This window comes from Portunus trituberculatus, chromosome 46 (genome assembly GCF_017591435.1).
Source record: "Portunus trituberculatus isolate SZX2019 chromosome 46, ASM1759143v1, whole genome shotgun sequence".
NCBI classification, from domain to species: domain Eukaryota; kingdom Metazoa; phylum Arthropoda; class Malacostraca; order Decapoda; family Portunidae; genus Portunus; species Portunus trituberculatus.
The window spans coordinates 11,503,031-11,519,108 of NC_059300.1; the positions used below are offsets into that span (position 1 = coordinate 11,503,031).

Genomic DNA, 16,078 nt, shown 5'->3' on the forward strand with positions numbered 1-16,078 from the left:
ATTCCTTGTGTTGAAAGGAATATAAGAATTGTTAAAATTACAAATGAGGATCAATTTCTTTATTGTATAAATTATGTTCAATATAAATAGCTTACAAATATTGGAATATCAGCATATAAACCTTTATTGTATGTATTTATATAATTGTAAAAATACCAAGGAGAGAGTTTTCAGTTCCCTTACTCATTCACTTTGACACACCTTTAACAATGTGTTGAGAATAGTGACAATATACTTTTAACCCAGCCATGGAGTGAGTGGCAAGACCAAAGCATATACTACTATGTAGCTTATTAGATAAAGTTTGCATAGAAATGCATCAAGCTTCGTGACACCTTGATTTCTGAATCCATGTTTGTTGCAACCACAAAGTAATTAATAATTAGACTTTGGTCCAAAAATTACAAAGATGTAACTGGCATGCTTGAAATGTGACTTATTTTACCACTACCTTGCATGACATCAGAATTTTTCCTTGGTGCCTATTTGCACTCCATCCAAAACAAAGAGTTCAAAGCACTTGCAATTTTTTTTTGTGTGTGGTCTCTTGCATTTTCATTTTTTTAATGTAATGGATACCTGTACCATGCCATATAAGGCAGGGCCCAAATGATGATGAACTTAAGTACAAATGTCAGGGTTAACCATTAAGTGATGTTAGCCAACAATTGTCTCAGGAAGGGGGATTTGAAAATTCATTCAGCCAACCTGACAGATAACACATGTATGGGACACACAACACCGCAGCCTTGAAACAAATAAAGTCATCATCAGCATCTGTAATGACACCACTGTAAATGATACACAGATGATGGATAACATGTAGACAATAAAACAAAAACAAAAACAGGATGGATCTGGAAAATAAAGGAAACCAGAGCAAACAGAGAATTACATGGGATTGAAATCTTTTCTGAAATGGCTTTGAATTGACAGGCAATTGAGAGATGAAACGGTTATACATCTGTCCTGTAGTGGGATTAAGGAGGGTGGTAAGTAATGATAATGATGATGACCATAATAATAATGATGAGAAAGTGAAAACTTACAAGGTTTGCTACTGCTGAAGTCTTTGTTCAGCCAGCTTTATATCACCCAGTCAAGCACCTTACATGAATGACTGGCAGCATATAATCTACATGTGCACTGATCATATCCTGAATAAAGGCCGCTGCTGTTTCATGGTGGGGATGTGCTGCCCTGAACGTCTTCGCAGCCTTCTGATGGCTTCCCGGAGGTGTTTGGGCTGCACCGGACCAGATTCTCCCTCTGTTTCCATCACATCCAGAGCTAACAAAGAAAAATTATCACTATTCACAGCAAAAAGTTAGTCTATTCCTTCCTTTCCTTAGTTAATATTCAAGTGAGATATGTAATATATTTCAAGAATACTTGAGTCTATGCCAATATCATCCTACCTTCACCATTTATGATCTCCTTTCCTATACTTCATTTCACTACATAACTGAAGTACACACTTAAAGTTTGTAATATACTGTCTTTGTCTCTTGAACAGCTCCATATCCATGATTTACAACTATTCTCAACATTGGCATCTGCCTTACTTTTCTCATCAACCACTCACCCTCCTCCAGGACTTCTCCAACAAACACCTTAGCAATGCCTGACATGGCAATGACCACATTCTGGGACACTGAGCAACCAGTGATGGTTTGCATTACCTGAAAAAAAAAAGCATAAAACTATTGAGTCACCAATTGCATACCTAGGTTATAAAGACCAGTTCATTGTACGTTCCTTTGCAATTTCTGTAAAATATAGCAGGATTTATCAATTATGTATTTTTGATGCTCCTTCATAAATCTTTATCACAATAGTACTTACTCTCTTTATAGCAGCTTTGGGGAATGCTGATCGGCGGAACATTTCATAGCGATCCAGCTGCTCCTCTGTGAAGTTAGACACTAGGACTCTACAGGAGGGAATGCAACATGTATACAAAGTATGTACTGTGATTGTAACTGAAACGAAATGTTTAATAAAAATGACTACTTTGCATCTCAAATATAACATTATGCATCACAACTTCAACTCATTACATAGGGATGCAAGTAGCATATTTCTTGATAATGCAAAGTGACAGAACTTACAAATATCATCTTAGTAATCATATAAAAGTTTTGTTTCTCAATAACTTAATTCCCATTGCCCTTGTATAGAAGACGATTGCCATTCCCTGATAAATACTGTGACTTACTGCATCCTCTCCCGTTCCTCTTCTTCTTGCTCACGCTTAGATTTCCCCTCCTTCTTGCGTTCATTCTTATTGAGACCAGGTTGTGGGGTCACTGGCTTGGGGAGGAGGATGTCCCCACTATCACCTATGTCAACCTCTTGGTCCTTGCTTGGTGCATACTCTCGACCTGCAGAAAAATCACCAACTGGGATACCAATGATAAAGTATGGAATCAATACAGCCTCACCCATTCATACTTTATTTCATATGTAATATAATTAAGTTCAACGAAAAAGTATGCACACTGGCCTACTAATAGCTAACTAAAATTTTACCTGACAGAAAAAGGTTACCAAAACAAGAAAAATTTATTCAAAGCTTCAACTAATATTTATCAGTTAATGCAATCTTTAAAATGCATATATATATATATATATATATATATATATATATATATATATATATATATATATATATATATATATATATATATATATATATATATATATATATGACATAAACATGAAATAATGGACAACTGCCACTGTGATGACAAACTGACCTCCATGCATTTCTTCATGGAGAGGGTCCCTGCTGGGGGTGGTGCTGTCTCGGTCTGTATCAGGAACACAAATGTTATCTGTCTATATACCTGGATGAGTAAGGCATCTATAATGATACACTTGCTTGTATTTCCACATCTTCCATGAGATTAAAGGCCAGTCTGCACCATAATACACAAGTGAACATCTTACAACAGGGCTGGTTATAAGTGGTGGACCATAATAAAGTCACTTTTTGCAGCATTTGTTCTGACAGCACATGCATATGTAATACTCAACATGTATTTCCTATAAATATTGTTGACTATTATATATACAAGTATATGTGGTACTCATCAACACTTAAATAAATATCAGCCTATGCAATACATTCCATTGCCATACCTGCATGCTCTGGAGTAGCTAAGAGCTGGGCCAGAGGGTCACTACCAAGAGGGGTGGATTGAGAATCACTGACATCACGAGAGTCAGTATTGTCGGCATCAGAAAAGTCTGAGCCATGACTCTCAGACATGCTCAAATTCCTTACATCACCACCAGCACTGTCACCATCAGAGTAGTCTTCATTATCTGTCACATCCATTGTGGCCTAACTGAAATATACACTCAGTGAGTCAACAGTTGCAGCAATGAGTTTCTGTATATATTTATTCATTTCTACACTTTCTCACATGGGTATATATATATATATATATATATATATATATATATATATATATATATATATATATATATATATATATATATATATATATACACACACACACACACACACACACATATATATATATATATATATATATATATATATATATTGATAGAATTTTTAGAGAAACATATAATTTGCTAAGGAATATTGGAGTAGCATTTCACTGTATGGACGAAGAAATTGCTAAGTACTATAATAAGACCCAGATTGGAATATGCAGGAGTAGTGTGGACCCCTCATAAAAAGAAACACATAAGGAAGTTGGAGAGACTACAAAAAATGGCAACAAGAATGGTTAAAGAATTTGAAGGGATGACATATGAGGAGAGACTAAAAACTATGGATCTACCAACCCTGGAAAAAAGAAGGGAGAGAGGAGATCTGATACAAGTTTATAAATTGATCAACAGAATGGATCAAGTGGATAATGAGAAACTGATCCTGAGAGAAGAATATGACATTCGAAGCACAAGATCGCATAGTAAAAAGCTGAGAAAAGGAAGATGTCTGAGAGATGTTAAGAAATATAGTTTCCCGCAAAGATGTATTGAGACGTGGAACAGTTTAAATGAAGAAGTAGTGTCTGCAACGAGTGTGCATATTTTCAAAGTACGATTGGATAAGTGTAGATATGGAGAGGGGCCACACGAGCATAAAGCCCAGGCCCTGTAAAACTACAATTAGGTAAATACACACACATACATACATACATTAGTCTTATTACAACACTGCATCATTTGTGGTGAATTTTGCTGATTCATCCAATAGTTTCATATTTTCTTATCTTTTTGGAACCAGGCAAGAGAGCAAGGTAAATTGGAAAAGAATATATATATATATATATATATATATATATATATATATATATATATATATATATATATATATATATATATATATATATATATATATATATATATATATATATATATATATATATATATATATATATATATATATATATTTTTCCAATTTACCTTGCTCTCTTATATATATTCTTTTCCAATTTACCTTGCTCTCTTGCCTGCTTCCAAAAATAAGAACATATGAAACTATTGGATGAATCAGCAAAATTCACCACAAATGATGCAGTGTTGTAATAAGACAACATGTATGTATGTATATATATGTGTGTGTGTGTGTGTGTGTGTGTGTATATATATATATATATATATATATATATATATATATATATATATATATATATATATATATATATATATATATATATACATATACATTTATATAAATTACCTTTCTATATATTCAGATAGTTTTACTTATTCTTCAGGGGGTCGTACATATAGTAAATCTTGGTTTTGTTTGGCGCTAAGGAAGCAGAGAAGAAATTTACTCTCAAGACAAGCAATTGCATAGTCTTCTCTGTTTTACTCCATGATAATTTAGACTGTGCTCAGCCACCAAACAAAGGGTGGTGAAGGCACTGAAGGATCGCACTCTGCCCAAGGTAAGCAAAAGTGAGGCAGCGTCCTTCCCACTGAACTTTGTAACATGAACCTCTACCTGGCCAGTGACAACAGCAAAAACTAATCATAAGTTTCCAAAGTATACTGTAACTGTAAACTGACCTTATCAATTTTTTCGTGTAGTACTCCTATTCGTTTATATTTTATCTACTGATAATGCACGTCTGGAGAGCCAACATAAGCGTGAGTTACTGGGTTATTGCGACAGGAGAATCCAAGGTAGGCAGACGTTATAGTTGCTGCGAAGATCTAGTGACCCTTATGAGCTCTTGGGCTGTCCTGTGAGGCTATCAGGGCAGCAGGTCGGGAGGCACAGGTGAGGCAGAGGACGGCACGCGACTGTAAAAAGGCAGATAAGAGTATTGTAACCCAAAGCTCCGTGCCATGCAAGGAATATTTTTGGTGCCGTGGACTCGCCACTCGGCTTTGATGTGCAGCCGCTCGTGTTCTAAGTTGCCAACTCTCAATTACTACTATATAGTGGCAAATATCGTTAAAAGTCGCTAAAATCATAAGGTAATAAAAAGAAGAAGAAAAAAATAATTGAACATCACTTTTGATAGAAAGAATTAGTGTGTGTGTGTGTGTGTAATTCTATCGCCTCTATCCTTGATATACTGTATGTGTATTTTTGACAATATACTAGGGTGAATTGATAATATGTAGAACATGTACATTTTCCCATGCATTTCTATCTTCTTATTTATCCAATGATCTGTGTACGAATCTGTCTACTTATTTATCTATCTACCTACCTATCCATCTATCTGTCCAGTTATCTATCTATTGGCTTATCAAATTACCTGCTGTTCATCTATCTGTTTTCACACAGACATGCAAATATTGACAAACTGGCATGGCTGGCCCTGGCTGTTTATTTTATTTATTTATTCATTTTTTTTTTTATGTAAGAGGTCCAATACTGTCAAGGGCAACTAAATGTTAGAAAAAAAAAAGGCCCACTGGAACTGCAGGTTCCCTAAAAGGTCCGAAAGAGTCATCCAAAAGCCATGGACAAATGTCTTGATACCTCTCTCTCTTAAAAGAAATCAAGTCGTATATAGGAAGATGGAAGTACAAAAACAGGTAGGGAGTTCCAGAGTGTACCAGTGAAAGGTATGAATGATTGAAAATATTGGTTAACTCTTATATTAGAGGGTTAGACAGAAGAAAGCCTTGTGCAGCGATGCCGCATGAGGAGGGGAGGCATGCAGTTAGCATGAATATAGCAATAAAAGATAGAAAGAGATGCAGCATTTCGGCGGTGAGAAAGAGGCTGTAGACAATTAGTCAGAGAAGGGGAGTTGATGAGACGAAAAGCTTTTGATTCCACCCTATCTAATACAGTTGTATGAGTGGAATCCCCCAAACATGCGAAGAGTACTCTATACAAGGACGGATAAGACTCTTGTACAGAGTTAGCAGTTGGAGGGGCGAGAAAAACTGGCGGAGACGTCTCAGAACGCCTAACTTCATAGAAGCTGTTTTTACCAGATGAAATGTTAAGTTTCCAGTTAAGATTATGAGTAAAGGACAGACTGAGGATATTCATTGTGGAAGAGGTCGGGAGACAGTGGAGTGTCATTGAAGAAGAGGGGATAGTTGTCTGGAAGGTTGTGTCGAGTTGATAGATGGAGGAATTGAGTTTTTGAGGTATTGAAAACTACTAAGTTTTCTCTGCCCCAATCAGAAATCTTAGAAAGATAAAAAATCAGGCGTTCTGTGGCGTCCCTGCGTGATCTGTTGACTTCCTGAAGGGTTGGTAATCTCTGAAAGGACGTGGAAAGATGTAGAGTGGTGTCATCAGCGTAGGGCAAGATTGGTTAAGGTCATTAATGAGTAATAGAAAGAGAGTGGGTGATAGGACAGAACTCTGAGGAACACCACTGTTAATAGATTTAGAAGAGCAGTGACTGTGTACCACGGCTGCAATAGAACAAGTCGGAAAGAAAACTTGAAATAAAGTTGCAGAGAGAAAGATAAAAATCGTAGGAAGGCAGTTTTGAAATTAAAGCTTTGTGCCAGACTCTATCAAGAGCTTTTGATATGTCTAATCCGACAACAAAACTTTCACCGAAATCTCTAAAAGAGTATGACCAGCCAGGACTCAGTAATAAGGAAGGCCAGATCACCAGTAGAGCGACCTTGACGGAAGCCATACTGGTGATCAGATAGAGGATTGTGAAGCAGTGTTGCCAACCCCTACAGACTACTTCGCCCTACACAGACACTGAAATTGCCCTACATTTTCCTTCATTGCCCTACGATTCAGGATGAATCATGAAAATATCTCGATATTAGTTGGTAGTTTTTTTTATTTATATACTGCTATATAGCAACAACAAAAATAATATGTTTTCTCTTGTTTAGTGCAGGAATAGACCTACATCTTATCTTTCTTGAAAAAAAATTGAATATATAATATAGATATTTGGCCTCTCTAAATCAAAATCAAGCTTCTTTTCAAAAATAAATAAATATTCTTATTTTGATTAACTGTAATTTTATGTCCTTTTTCAGTCCAAAACAGAAATAGGCTATAGGAGCCACCCAATCTTAATTTACAAAAAATAATTCTAATAATTTTATACATTTTTGAATGAATACATAGATACATTATGTAGATTATTTATTGTTGAAGAAGTTTTTTTGTTACATAGTAGAGGGTAATAGAATTTTTTTTAAATTAGTACCTTTTTTTTAGCATATTTCCTTTCCGTTTACATAATTAATCTTTTGATGCAAAATAATTATCACTCATACCAAGAAATCGTAATTGCCCTACGTTTTGCTCAAATTTTGTAAAATTGCCCTACCGCCCTACAGACCAGGATATGAGGCTAAATTGCCCTACGCGTAGGGCAATTGCCCTACGGTTGGCAACACTGTTGTGAAGTGACAGATGTTTAAGAATCTTCCTATTGAGGGTTGATTAAAAAAAATGAGACAAGCAAGAGATTAAAGCTATAGAACGGTAGTTAGAGGGATTAGAAAGGTCACCCTTTTTAGGAACAGGCTGAATGTAGACAAACTTCCAGCAAGAAGGAAAGGTAGAGGTCAATAGACATAGTTGAAAGGTGGAAACACGGAAGCACAGTTTATGAGAACAATAGGAGGGACCCCGTTAGGTCCATAAGCCTTCCGAGGGTTTAGGCCAGCGAGGGCATGGAAAACATCATTACGAAGAACATTTATAGGTACGAAATAGTCAGAGGGAGAAGGAGAGGGAGGAACAAGCCCAGAATCATCCAAGGTGGAGTTGTTTGCAAAGGTTTGACAGAACAGTTTAGCTTTAGAGACAGATGAGATGGCAGTGGTGGCATCTGGAGGAAATAAAGGAGAGAAAGATAAAGAAGTAACGTTGTTGATGTTTTTGGCCAGATGCCAGAAGTCATGAGGGGAGTTGGAGTTTGAAAGTTTCTGACATTTTCTATTTATGAAAGAGTGTTTGGCATGATTCCGGGCAGAAATACAAAGTGCATGAGATTCAGGAGATGGAAGGCTCAAGTACCTTTGTGGGCAACCTCTGATCTATCATGTATAGCACGAGAACAGGCTGTGTCAAACAAAGGTTTAGAAGGTTTAGGTTGAGAAAAGGAATGAGGAATGTACACCTCCATGCAAAACACTATCACCTCTGTTATGCGTTCAGCTCACAGAGTTGGGTCTCTGACACGGAAACAGTAATCATTACAGGGAAAATCAACATAATACCTCTTCAGAGGTCCCCCAACTGGCAGAGGCAAAACGCCAGAGGCACCTCCGTTTTGGGGGATACTGAGGAGGAATTGGAGAAATAGGACATGATACAGAAATGAGATTGTGATCGGAGGAGCGCAACGGAGAATATAGGGTAACAGCATAGGCAAAATGATTAGAGATAAGGAAAAGATCAAGAATGTTTGTTGGTCGTATCTCCAAGACGGTCAGAAATACGAGTAGGGTGTTGCACCTGTTGCTCTAGGTCATGGAGGATAGCAAAGTTGACGGCTAGTTTACCAGGATGGTCAGTGAAGGGAGAGGAAAGCCAAAGTCTGTGAACATCGAATAGTAAGACGGGGTTAGCTTTCGTGTGTCCTTCCATTGTGGCGACCAGATGAGTTGAGGGGACGGTTTCTTTGTGACAGTGCCACAACCTCGCCTGACCTGATATGCCACGTACTCATACATGTACATATACCTTCATTTGATTTTGTATATAACAGTTATTTGTATTACCTGATATTTAATGAAATAGTCAGAATATTCTTAGGGACATCGTTTGTTGATAATTCTATGATTAGAGAATTGTGAGTAGTGGTGAATGTTTTGGTTGGATCATCTGGCAGTATGGTGAACAACACCTTACGGGTCTGTACAATTAAGTTTTACTATAGCTATCTAGATAGAGCCGTTACTCCAAGTTATCGTACTATATTCTGCAGAAAAAAAGTATTATGCTGCAAGTTATGCATACTCAGTGATGACCCACAGTGTATGGACGAGGCTTGGAACATAGAGTATTCTCTATAGACACATTACCAAGCACTCCCCTCACCCTCGCATCCCTTCTTGCTTCTGTTAATGAGAAGAGAATGGCGAAAATTAATAAACCACTTTAGTTGTTAGTCAGTCCGCTGAGCTTAGCTGAAGATGGTATTTGCATCCCTGTTCGCGGCGCCGTGACGCCTTAATATTTCTCCCTTCTTTTTCATCTCATCTGTCGCCAACCGTGTTACTAACCATAAATTTTGATAAAAGACTAATGAATCCTCATGTACCTAAATTAATAGTTGTCATGGAGGATAGTTAGGTAAAGATACGCTTTTTATAGCTCCTACTGTATTTTCATGTTTCCATTTAATTAATTTGTTTATTTTTTCTCGCATTTGTACTCAGAGGTGAGGTAATGTTCGGTTACTGTATCTAAGATGTAATGCTTGCTGTATGTGGGTGTTGTATCGTGTATGTATCAGTCAATGTTTGTTGGGTTAGGACTGTATTAATGTATAGGCGCCCCCGTTCCACGCCCACCTATCCTGATCTCTCTCCCTCGCCTCCCCCCCCCCCCAACTCTCTCTCTCTCCTATACTACTTTGCCTCCCTATAAACTAACCTAACATTCACCGCACCCTTAAGGTAAACAAAACTTATATATTTGTAACCTAACCTAACCCACATAAGATAATCATTCTATCAATATCTGCTGTGATACTTTTCTTGTGTCAGGACAGTGTATTGGGGATATTATCAGGAAAAATAACAAGGCACCGAAAAACAACAGGAGTGTCACATATACGTTCCCCTGTGGTTGGTTTGAGGTGGTGTACCATGGGGAAATGGCAAGGAGCTTTAAGAGAAGATATGAACACAGGAATGACTTGTAAGACTGTCAACTCTAGTCATACATAGTGACATGAAGGGTCACTGACCAGACTAGAACAACCCCTCAGACTTACACTCATGGCTGAACAGGAAGGAGAGAACTGTAGAATCTGGGTACATTGCAACAAGAAAAACGGCCAATCACAAAGAAGGGTTCGTCACCCAAGCTGCTCTATTTACATCTTTATTGTTGCTAACTTGTTTTATTGTTCCTCAATCTTGGGATTTCAACAAGGATGCAATAAAGTCTCTGCATTTCTTGGTTTCAATAGACTACATTAGAACACCGCTGGATTTGTGAGTTGCTTTATATGAAGCTTCCTTTGCAACCAAAGCATTTAGCTGGTAAACTGTATTGTGTGGACACATCTTCCCTATATCTTTGTGTAGATCCAAGGAAACCCTGTATCATTTTTATATTTTTCAATTCGAATGTAGTTAAAGTCGTTCAGCAAATTTAGAAAAAAAAAAAATGTACATCCTAACAAATTTTTTGACATTATTGGAAAGTTCTTGGTGAAACAAGTGGTGCATATATGTGACTCACACTAACATTCATTTACAAGTTATGCCTTTGAGGGTTTACTTTAGATATTCTAAGAGACTGCTTATATACTACCAATATTGTCACTGATTTGCTGATATCTTTTGACTAAAAGGTAATCCTCTGGGAAACTAACAAAACACTCTTACAGCTGAGATTGTGACAAATTCCTCAGAATTTGTCATATGAGGAATTTGTCATAAGATGCAGTCACCTTTCAACCTACTTAGGTAGTAGGTGCAAGATTCGGAAAAAGTTTAAGCTCACTTGGAATATCAGGATTCATTATGTTGGGATTTTCCTGTAATCATCCATTATCTAACAATGTGATGTTATAATAATTGTACTGTTCAACTCAATTTTGCAGATTTTTACCATGGCCAACCGTTTCTTTGAGGGGGCAGCTCATGCAGCTGCGTATGCCAGGTTTCGGCCACATCCTCCTCAGTCTCTTATTGACAACATCTTATCTTTTTTGAAATCAAAGGTAAATAAGGATAACTTCAGAGTTATTTTGTGAAGTTATTAAACTTACAGTATGTTCATTCTACTAGTACTACCTAAGGATGTAGGTAGCTGTGGTGTGAGATGACAGCTGACGTGAGAATTGTTGGCTTTGGTGCTTCATAGCTTTGAGATGTCATAGTTCAACCAGCCATTCAATTGCAGTTGTTGTTTGTGTGATATATTCTTATTTTTTGGGTTTGCTATAGTCACAATAATTGTCCTAATATGTTTTTTATTTGTCCTTTAATGAAATGATTGGCTGCTGCCTTCTAAAATCCTATCACGGGCATCAGTCTGCTTTGTTGATGGTTGAATGTGAATACATATTCTTTATTCCTTAGTATACAGGTGCACTGGCTGCAGCAGCAGATGTTGGGTGTGGGTCAGGCCAGACTACCTGGATCTTGGCACCACACTTCAACAATGTCACAGGTCTTGACATCTCTGAAGCTCAAATCACTGAGGCCATCAAGAAAAACAAAGCAAATAATGTTTCCTTTAAGTGAGTTGATAGTGAAATGGAGTGAGTTGTGTAGTGGTAAATGGTTTTTGAAATATTAAAAATTGCAGGATGGAATGGATTACAGTTTATACATCAAAATTCAGAATGTTATTACTAGTTTCTTCCCTCAAAACAGGGTCAGTGGAGCAGAGAAGCTGCCTTTCCCATCACAGTCCCTCCAGGTTATTACAACAGGACAGGCTTGTCATTGGTTTGATCTACCAAAGTTTTATGCTGAAGTTGATCGAGTACTGGTGCCAGGTAAGCCAACTGATGCTTAGTATATCACTAATGAGAAAATTTCATCTAACCATTTCCTGATAAGATGGAATGTTTTGTGGTCTTTTTTATGCAAGGTAAAAGAAGTGCCTTATATTATTCAAAGGAATAATTTTTTTAAGACTTGTGCAGTGATTAAGTAGTGAAAATGGTCTAAGTAGAGTTATTTGTAATTTGATGCTTGTGTTTTCATCTGCATAAAAGAAACCGGTCAAGGTTTGATGTTACCCTGAGTGTAAAAAGACTTGTTGTTGATAGATTAATCCAGAATAATATGGTAATGCATACACTATATTGATGTACATAAGTAGCACAATTGGTAGCCCTTACCCAAAACCAACTGTAAGTTGGTATGTAGTGGTCTTGGTGAGACAAGATTTTAGTTGACTTTAACTTGTGCCTGAGGTTCAGTATGTTCTGTAAACATTATAGGAGGAGTGGTGGCACTCTATGGGTACCTGTTTCCACTTCCTATCTTTGGGGAAGTATCTGACCAGCTGGCAGAGATTGTGAATGATGTAAGTATAGTATACAGCTTTTGTTATACTGGCTTGAATCACTAAATTAACAAGCCTCTGTAAATAAACTGCCTCAGTAATTTTTGGTGATTTTTCAATCTATAGTTAATTTAATTCATCATGTAGTTGCACACCTACCATTGCTATATCTTGGGTATGAATCTCTCTCTCTCTCTCTCTCTCTCTCTCTCTCTCTCTCTCTCTCTCTCTCTCTCTCTCTCTCTCTCTGCAGTGTATGGAGGGAGGGAAGGAGAAGGCATGCCTATGATATATGGCAGAGACCGTTAAGCTTTACCCAATGACAGCTACCATGAATGAAAAAAAGTAACTTTTGTTGGAATTATAGGTAAGAAAACTGCTTCAAGTAGGGAGCCGCCTGTATCTCAACTTTTTTACTTTTAATATGAAGACTTCCCATAAAGGAAGATAAAGAATACCCAGGCAGTTTATTTATAAAGGTAACAATATGGTATTAATAAAATTTCCATAAAAAGAAAGATACACCAATGAAGGCATTATGCTCTGTGCTATGCTTCTCATTTGTAGAAGGATAAGGAAAAGTGGTTTTATGTTTTATCATAGCAATATTAATTGAAAACATAAGTTCCTCTCTAATACACTTCATGATTCATGTTGATTTTTATTGCTCTAGACATATAAGAATAAGTTGAAAGGCTACATTCAGCAAGGCAGTATGGAAGTCTACTTAGAAAACTATAAATCCGAGAAGTACAGCATGGCTCATTATGAGGATAACATAGAAATCAGGTTAGTTTCTCTTACAATATCTATAATGACCTTGCTTGTAAATTTGCACCAGTGATTATGCTGTCATAAGAGTAGTTTTGAGGTGCCTGCATGTTGTGTGTATAAAATGCTACTGTTCATATTGAATGTATTTCAATTTCCTGTGTACATGTTTTGATAGTTTTAAGCATTATTTCTTCTTTCTACAAGCTTCAGCAAATATTCATGCTGTGATTACAATGACTTTTCCTTTCCCTTCTACATGTCTTATTTTGTTACCCCATTCATCATTGGAAACATCCTGTTGATATTCAGTTAACTATGAAAGATAATAGTCATTATTGTTGCTGCTTTGATTGGGTTAACTGCTTCTTTATGCTGACTATGTAACAGCTGCAGAGTTCATGATTTCCTTCTTGTATTAAAGCTACAGTACAAACATAATTAAATTACTGTTTATACTTCATTAATAACATGCAAAACTGTATTTAACATTGTTGATTATTAAATGTAATGACATGATATTAGAAGTGAAAACTTTTGTAAATGAAAACCTTTAATGGACAGTTGATTAGTTTTTGCATTAGAGTGAAGATGACAGAGTTTATTTAATAATGTAAGTCATCATACTGTGATGGTATCGTCATCTCCATCTGTTCATTCCGTAGGTGTACAACAAGGAAACTAAAGGATACTGGGGTGATGGCCGCCAGGATGTAGATGAGGCTTACACTGACCCTAAGTTCATCCCTCTCTATCAGGATTTCATAAGGTCTTTGTTATCTCAGTGATTTGTTTGTGGAGTCATGTTTTGCTTTGCAGTGTTTTGTCTTGTATTGTGTACATATTATAGCATATCACATTGGTTAGCAGTAGAGGAATGTGACATTTGTTGGATGAATGCAACAATAATGTATATTCATTCTTTTCTAGTAAACAGTACATTTTCTTGAGTTAATGGAATCTCAGATTAAAGACATACCTTTTTCTACTGAAAATACTGGATGGTGGACTGGTATTTTTTCAAAATTGTACCAGTTTTGGTAAGAGTGTACATACTATTCCTTAAATCTCTCTTTGCATCCAGACTCATTTATATTTTTCATGACTTGCAGCTAGGTGATCATAAATAATAACTTGCCTGGCATTCACAATACCCTCTTTCATATTTTCATCTAAAGCACTTACTACTCTTATCACATATAATTATTATGCATTAGTAATATGTACTCATCAGTTTCTTCTTCATGTTCCTCAGGAATGATAGCCACTATACAGACAGGGATGTCTCTGTCACAGACCTGACAGGATATATTAGCAGCTGGTCTGGCTTCCAGAACTATCGTGCTCAAAATGGAGATAAAGCTGCATCTGATATGCTTCAGAACTTCCAAAATAGGTAAGTTTGGCAAATATATGTTCATGTATGACAAATGCTATTCATTATCATCATCTACACGACTTTTTATGTATCTAAGTACAGAACATAAGAACATACTTTCTGTATATTGATGTAGAGTAGCAAATTTTGTTCAATTTACAGAGGAAAAGAACTCATTTAACTGTCATATCATTATATCCATAGGATCATGTCAGTGCTCGGGGTGAGCACCGCACCAGAGGACACTCAGCTGACCCTTCGTTATAAATACTTCATCATTATGGGACGCAAGCCGTAAGCACAGTGCTTTAATGTGCTTGAATGTTACTAAAAGAAATAATTTCTGTTGTAAAAAAATATGTTGCTTTAAGAGAGCCATGTTATTTGAGCAGTCTCTTAATATGTTTTATTTTTATTTAACTTTTGTCCAGAAAAATAAATAAGTAATTTTGTATTTAGAATGGTTTTGAGCTTTTGGATGTTGATGGCCATTTTAGAGTATTTTCTCCAACTTATCTGTATTAAAACTTAATTTTTAAATTTACATTAAATGGAAAATATTTATTGTAAGTTCATAGAGTTTCTCTTTCTTTTAAGTCTGCATTATTTTAAGAAAATATTTTAGGAAATTTGCTGATTTGTCTCAAATATACTCAACTTACAATTGCATCAGTATTGTACCGTCAAGGTCTTTCACGTTTCTACTCACCATTGCACAAATTATTGTTATGACTTGGTTTTAACTTTTTTGTTCATAAAATACATAAATTTGAGTGAAGGTGTATTCTATATTTCAAAGAGCTGGTGATAAATCAGGCAGACAGTAAACAGAAAGCTTGGAGTGAGGTCCTGAGGAGGAACAAGAAAGCAACTCTCTTAAGTCTTTAAATCTATCTTATCTCCACTGTCTTTTTTTCTTATGAAGTGGCCTCTAGTCATGGTTAACTGGGAAAAAATGCTAAGGTAAGTTCCTTTAAGATGACTAAAAAGTCCAAAATTACAATCTGAAGTGGCTTGGAGCTTCTCCTTTCAAAGAGTGTGACTGATGGGTATACTTAGGTCACCCAAGTACAGGAGAAGATGCAGAAACTGACAGAGTTCTATGTAACCATTAAAAGAGATGAAAGACTGAGAATACTAGTGAACTTGAAATATGGAGGTGGATGAAATAATACCAATGAAGGTAAAAAAAGTCTTGTTGTGAGGCTGAGAGATAGTGAGAAGCATATGTAACTACAGTTAGCAAAGTCAGAAGACCAGTTAGCATGAAAAATGCTTTT

General features: G+C 36.4%; 2 protein-coding genes across 18 annotated transcripts; one reads left to right on the plus strand and one right to left on the minus strand.

The window, feature by feature from the left end:
* Positions 1 to 44: 44 nt before the first annotated feature.
* Positions 45 to 5,425, minus strand: LOC123520304 (transcription initiation factor TFIID subunit 11-like). 8 transcript variants are annotated; one of them, XM_045282496.1, is made up of 8 exons: positions 5,059 to 5,425; positions 4,724 to 4,798; positions 3,145 to 3,349; positions 2,760 to 2,813; positions 2,219 to 2,402; positions 1,846 to 1,933; positions 1,586 to 1,682; positions 45 to 1,290 (listed from the first exon to the last, which is right to left on the minus strand). In XM_045282496.1, the coding sequence occupies exons 3-8, from the start codon at positions 3,341 to 3,343 to the stop codon at positions 1,151 to 1,153; spliced, it is 762 nt and encodes a 253-aa protein (XP_045138431.1). In that variant the 5' UTR covers positions 3,344 to 3,349; positions 4,724 to 4,798; positions 5,059 to 5,425; the 3' UTR covers positions 45 to 1,150. The 8 variants fall into 8 exon arrangements, with proteins under 8 accessions (XP_045138431.1, XP_045138433.1, XP_045138430.1 ...); XM_045282498.1 differs by having other exon boundaries at positions 3,145 to 3,353; positions 5,149 to 5,424; XM_045282495.1 differs by having other exon boundaries at positions 3,145 to 3,353; positions 5,059 to 5,424.
* LOC123520302 (putative methyltransferase DDB_G0268948) lies at positions 4,800 to 15,576 on the plus strand. 10 transcript variants are annotated; one of them, XM_045282491.1, is made up of 8 exons: positions 4,800 to 4,937; positions 11,232 to 11,351; positions 11,713 to 11,873; positions 12,010 to 12,134; positions 12,585 to 12,670; positions 13,323 to 13,438; positions 14,676 to 14,816; positions 15,003 to 15,576. In XM_045282491.1, exons 2-8 carry the CDS (start codon positions 11,241 to 11,243, stop codon positions 15,094 to 15,096), a joined length of 834 nt encoding a protein of 277 aa, XP_045138426.1. In that variant the 5' UTR covers positions 4,800 to 4,937; positions 11,232 to 11,240; the 3' UTR covers positions 15,097 to 15,576. The 10 variants fall into 10 exon arrangements, with proteins under 10 accessions (XP_045138426.1, XP_045138418.1, XP_045138419.1 ...); XM_045282483.1 differs by lacking the exon at positions 4,800 to 4,937 and adding an exon at positions 6,010 to 6,042; XM_045282484.1 differs by lacking the exons at positions 4,800 to 4,937; positions 13,323 to 13,438 and adding exons at positions 6,010 to 6,042; positions 14,086 to 14,189.
* Positions 15,577 to 16,078: the final 502 nt, after the last annotated feature.